Source organism: Malaya genurostris, chromosome 2, assembly GCF_030247185.1.
Source record: "Malaya genurostris strain Urasoe2022 chromosome 2, Malgen_1.1, whole genome shotgun sequence".
Taxonomy (NCBI): Eukaryota; Metazoa; Arthropoda; class Insecta; order Diptera; family Culicidae; genus Malaya; species Malaya genurostris.
In genome coordinates, this window is record NC_080571.1 from 86801298 (window position 1) to 86807660 (window position 6363).

General features: G+C 39.4%; 1 protein-coding gene across 1 annotated transcript; it reads right to left on the minus strand.

Moving 5' to 3' along the window:
* Positions 1-2584: 2584 nt before the first annotated feature.
* Positions 2585-5157, minus strand: LOC131430758 (chaoptin-like). Its single transcript, XM_058595960.1, has 2 exons — positions 5009-5157; positions 2585-4949 (listed from the first exon to the last, which is right to left on the minus strand). Exons 1-2 carry the CDS (start codon positions 5020-5022, stop codon positions 3425-3427), a joined length of 1539 nt encoding a protein of 512 aa, XP_058451943.1. The 5' UTR covers positions 5023-5157; the 3' UTR covers positions 2585-3424.
* Between the last annotated feature and the right edge of the window lie 1206 nt (positions 5158-6363).

The window sequence follows — 6363 nt, forward strand, 5'->3', positions numbered from 1 at the left end:
TCATATATGAAATCAGTCTCCACTAAAAATTAAATCCCAATATAGCGATATGTTTTGTGATATTAAAAACAATTTTGTTCAATATTTGGCAATTATTCGTGATAAGCAATCTCCCAGAGAATCCTAACACACACGGGATAAAGATCCTCATAACGCTAATCTACTGCATAAAATTATACATTCGATTCTGACATATTTCCTCAAATATTCAATATTTTATTGAGCGATTACTTTCGTAATAGCCGAAATGTGATTTTCAACGGAACGGAATATATCACTGTGGTCGAGCAAGCTATAGCTTCATCACTTCCGGAACAATAAACAAGACAAAATACCGTGGCCTGGCCTGATTAGAGATCTTGTCACTACGCCAAAGATGCTATTGAATGGTATAAAGCGACAGGAGTCCATGTTGTACCGAAAGAAGCAAACCTAACTGTCCAAAGTTGCGACCCATCGAGCGGTATTGGGAAGAGAGAACTCTCCCAATATGAACAACAAGCTAAAACTAAAGAAAAATTTCGAAAACCTTGGACATAAACTACCTTTTTAGATCTCAAAAAAGCTTTTGACACTTTGGATCACAGTCCTCCTGGACAAACTTCAGTGCTATGGCATCAGTGGCAGGGCCGCCGATAGAGAAGGGGGAAAGGAAGAAATCCTCCCGGGCTCAGACTTGTCCAGGAGGCTCGAAGACTCAAAATTTTTTTTTTTCATTATTCATAACAAAACAAAATATCAACAACCGAAACAAATTTGGCTTGCAAATTGTTTTTTCAAATAATGTAATTGAAAATCTCTTGATTCAATGATATTCCCATGCTCACAATGTTTTTTTAATTCTCATGTTTAGAGGACTGTAATATTGCAGTAAGCCGGGCCGGAACATTCTCTCGATGACCCTGATAAAGGGCATCACTAACTCTATCATCCGTAACTACTTGACAAATAGTAAACAATTCGTTTCCGTCGAAGTCGACTAAAGTCACAGGGTAGCAATATAGGACCACTATTATTTCTTTTGTACATTTATGATATAGGTAACCTACAACTCACGTGGACCCCTATCATTAACTTAATTGAGAGCGATTTAAGTATTTTAGATCAACATTTTAGTGCAAATTAATTGTCCTGGAATTTAATAAAAACTAAACACAAATGTTTTGCTTTCGGGCAGTTATAAACATTAGTCGAAGACGGACTTTTTTTTTTTGGTCCTACAAAATATAACGCACTTCCACTTGACATACAAAGAAAAACCAGCCGTGCCTTTTTCGGGTGTCTGAAGTGCCATTTTAAGCATAAATTGAACGAGATATTTAGTTTCCTTGTTTTACGAACTGTCGACAGTAAATTATTTTGTATAAATTCTTGTTAGTCTGTTCCATTTTGGATCCCTCAAAAGAATATCTTTTCCACTGGGATTCCGCTATATTTTCAATAATGATTAACTGCACATCAAAAAAATACAAACATCTCAACGTTTTATTGTTTCGATTTTTCGTTGTCATGTCATTGCAAAACTGAACTTAGTTATGGTGACTTTACATCAAAAGTCACCATAACTAAGTTCAGTTTTGCAATGACATTAGTGGAAACATATATTGGAGAAGCCAAATGAATGAGAAACTCGCAGAAAAGATGATTATTGGAAAAGATACGCTCAGATGTAGGACTCGAACCTGCGTTCTTATGCAATCCGTGCATACGCGTTTACCATTACAGCTCAAGGTGGCGAAAATGGTAAACGCGTATGCACGGATTGCATAAAAACGCAGGTTCGAGTCCTGCCTATGATTTTATCGTTTTCACAAAAAATCATCTTTTCTGTGAGTTTCTCATTCATTTGGCTTCTCCAATACATGTTGCCACTCAGTCGTTTTATTGTTATTTCAGTCTTTCTAGTAGTATTTTGCCAGATTTTTTTTGCTAAGGTTGTCCCGTTGTCCATTGTTTAAATAGATTGCTCACCCCTGCTCTAAATAATATTTAACACTATCTGCAGAAATGCATCGAAATCGATTCTAAGAAATATTTTTCTGTGGCATGTCACCACCCTCTACGAAAAAAACATCCAACGGAAGTCCTCGGTTTGGTCCAATATATCGCCCAACGGGAGACCGATTCAAGACTTTCGTTTTCACATTTTGAAGCACACCATTGAACCGGGCGCCATTTTTTTTCTTTCAACAAACCCGGCAGACTGAAGCTCATTTGTGAGCCATTTTCAATATGAGGAGTTAGAGCCCCGTTGGACTAGCTTTGCTGGAGAATTTTGAAAGTTTCCAATCACCTATTTTTAAATTAACACTACATACCTGTACAATACTTCTACTTTGCATAAAAAACAACACGGTCAACAAGATCTAACCGCTTTCTCAGTGGGCTCTTACGACATTGTATTAGAAACCCGTGGGATTTATAAAGTTCAATTGAGCGACATTCCGCCCCAAAAATGGACAGAATCACCTCAAATCTTTCGATTTTTGCCAAGTAAACGTTTCCAACCTTTATTAGACAAATAAACTGAAAGAAGAACGCTGACATAGTGTCATCATATATGGAAAATGAAAACTTATCAAACTTGTTGGCTAATGGACAAAACAGATTACTTTTATTACCTGGCAGTCTTACATGTCATTATGAAACCGATTTATAGTTTAATATGTTTTTTATGGCCACCATATAGTCTATTATAACTTTTGAAAGACACTTGCAGTATAACTAGAATTATCCAAATGATAATCTCCGAATGTGAACTAACTACTGTTCCAAGGGTTATTTCAGTGGAAAAATACTCACTTTCACTGTAACTCCAAATATGTAGCCTAATTCTAAGGTATTTTTGAAGCGATTTTTCGAACAATCTAATACAGTTTTAATTTCTCGTTGTTTAAAACGTATACCGAATGGCTATCTTTGGAGAGCTTTTCTTATTGAGTAATAGAAGCCTCGATTAAATGCCGAAGTCGTATTGTAAATCTGAACTTAGTAATAATTATCGGAGAAATTCGTGGACCAAATCTTCAATCGATATAGATGATCAGCGAAGGGAAATTTATAGCCGTCACCCCCGTTGAGACGTGACACCATTTAGTACACCTTCACTGTTTTGTCAAACGAATTAAACATTAAACATGCTTCTTGGCAATTCATCGATACTTTAATAAGAACGACCCAAGTTGAGTGACACCAACATCGTTATCAGTTCCATGAACAATCAATTTGCTTATTTGGCCGTCAGCTGTCGTTCCTGTGTGTTTTTCTTCTACGTCACATTTAGAACCACTACAAGCAAGCTGAACCCAATAAGATCGATTAGGAAAGAGCTTGTTTCCAAACACTGCCTTTGTTGTGCTACTTATTATTATATATACATCAATAACGATCTTCGAAACAAAGTAACTAATTCAGAGTGTTTTTGTCAACCATTTAAATCACAGCTCACTAGGCTTTCATGCGAAATCGATGATCGGCGACCGCGATCCTTAAACAGCTCCCGGTAGTAGCGACTATCAACAAACAATTTGGACATCAACCCGCAAACGATCAACACCAGAAGCACTATCACGACATATTCCACCGTCTTATCACTGCCAGAGCCGGTGCTAGAAGCCGCCGATTCTTCACGATCATCACCCGTTCCGCTAAAATTACGCACTACTTTCAGCGGACATACGGACTCTTCGAAGAGATAATCGTTTTTGATGTACGGCTTTATGTCATGCTTTTTCAAGTCCTCGATTGCTACCGACAGGGATGATTCGTTCCACGGTAGGTCGTAGATTCCCAGTGTTTTCAAGTTGGGGAAGTTTCGCTTGATCGAACTGATCGAAATGTTCCCCACCGGATTACCGCTGATCATCAGCCGCTCCAGCAATCGCTGCGAAGTAAGATTCTCGAAATCGATCTTCTTGATGTTGTTGTAGGAGATGTCCAGAAAGCGCAGCTTCCGCAGGTCGTGAAGGGTTGTGTACTCGATGGTAATGTTGGTGCATTCGACGTTCAGTGCCGTCAGCTGTTTCATACCGAGAAAATCGAAACGCCGCTGTAGAACGTTGAACGAGATGTCCAGTGTGCGTAACGTTTCCGAACACTTCCGAAGATCACTGAAACCGTGGATGTAGTTGTGTGCGAGATATAATTTTTCAATTGAACAATTGCCACCGACGGTAACGGATTCAATCGAGTTGAAAGAAGCGTGAAGTTCCGTGCAATTGCCGCTGATATGAATGCTCGTTAAGTTGTTGTACTTTAGGTTGACTTTCTTTACGGTGATTTCGCTCCAGGCTAGCTCTATGAGCTGGTTGTAGGACGCATCCAAATATGCCAACGAATGTACACCGTCCGGTGGAAACCAGCTATCGAAACTCAGCAGAACCAAACGATTGTGGTTCAAATCCAACGTTTTCAAATGTTTCAACCGGTGAAACACTCCGCTGGGTAAACGCGACAGGTTGTTGTAGGACAAATTCAGTTCCTCCAAGTCAACGAGAAACTCAAATGCATCATGTTTGATGTCAACTATTTTGTTGTGATGACAAAGAAACTGCTTCAAATTTGGCGTCTTCGGGAACAGATGACTGTCGAGAAAGGTGATATTGGTTCCCGTGATTTCAATATGTTCCAGTTTGTGACAATCGATGAAACTGTTTGAATCGATCTCCCGATAAAATAAGCTATTTACCACCACGAAGCTTTCCAAATTCGGTAGTGATTCGAACATGCGCGTCGGAATTCCAATGATCCGCTTGTTACTGATCGTTAGTTTCGTGATAAAACTCCAGTTAAATTTAATATCAGAACTTTCGAATACATCGTCGAAGTCAATGTATTCACAATGAGGCGGCTTATCACCTTCCTTTCCGAAGCAAGCATCAACGAAATCATCGTTTCCGGTACTCAGCACCTGTCCAATGACAGCTAAAACACCGCAGATGATGATGACCCTACAAGAAAAGAATTGCATGAACCGCAGCGAAAAATATCGTAAGTTCAAGATACTTACCAAAGGGCACTCATGACTTGATTTCCAAGTTGTTCTTATCACAAACGTCGTAATAACACTGAGCCCCTCCGGACGAATCAGATTTAGAGACAGACCGACGGATAAACTGCGCCGCGTCTACAACCAGACGACGGGCCGAGATGATCTCCATAGGCGCGAACGGACGTGGAATCACGGGAGAAACGCAGTCGGCTGATAATAATTGTATTATGACATTAGAGCAGGGACCGACCGTTGGAAATGTAACAGTTTCCTCCACCCACGACCAGAACGGCGGCATCGGTTGGACACCAATCATTGTGCGCATGTGTTCCGTACTTAACATCTTAATTGAAGATGATTGATCCACCGCCGTTATAACAATGCCGCACGATGCTGGCGACGGGTTCGCTGGGAATTGAAACATTTCTATTTGCAGCTGTTTCCTTTCCGAACCAACAGTATCTGTAACAATGTGTGCCGGTTCGGTGTTGACCTTGCCCCCGACGATATGAACTTTCACTTTTACAGACGAATACGTGCCCAATAAACATGGTTCTAAAATTCAACATAAACTGGAACAAAACGAAATCGTTCAAAAGGTAGAGGATACTGCCATTAAAAACAAATTTTAAAAAAATCAGACTTTCAGCCATTGTTGAAAAACGCAAATCATCAATTTGTTTAAAAACATGAGCTAAAGAACTGATCATTCTTTTTTGCATTTCCGCTCAACGCCAGTGGAGAACTGGTTTTGCGCTGGCTGTATTTCTAAAATTGTAAATTTCCCCGTCATTCAAAATGATTTCGCATGCAACTCGGCTTAGAAAACATACGGTTTACAATCCCGATGAAAACTAAATACAAGGACTTGTTCGAACTGTTGACGTAGGACTACACAACTATTGTGAAAATTGCTGTTAATTTTGTTTTAATATTTGAGCAGGTGTTTCACTATGTTCCACTTATGCTTATTTGTATCGTATTTGTATCAAAATATGCTTTTGGGAATATTTCTTGAAAATTTTGGATAGGTGCTGATCAAGATCACTCATCACTCAATAGTCAAGGTTGTCCAGCATTTTTCTAAGAATGCGAGGAATCAGCGGAATTCCGTTGAAAATAATTACCGCTTGTGCGAAGCGAACGGCGCTCTAAATAAATCCACAGAAGATTGAATCGCTGTCTAGTACAGCTACCTACTCTACAGTCGAGCATATTTGCCATCCCAATGCACTGATGAACTATTATTTTTTTTTTGCATGACCATTTGCAAGAGCCCACATGATATCGACCTAAATTTTTCGTAATAGGGGACCTAAATACAAATCATGTTTAGTGGAATTGTGGGAACCGGAATGGGAAAATACTTCATG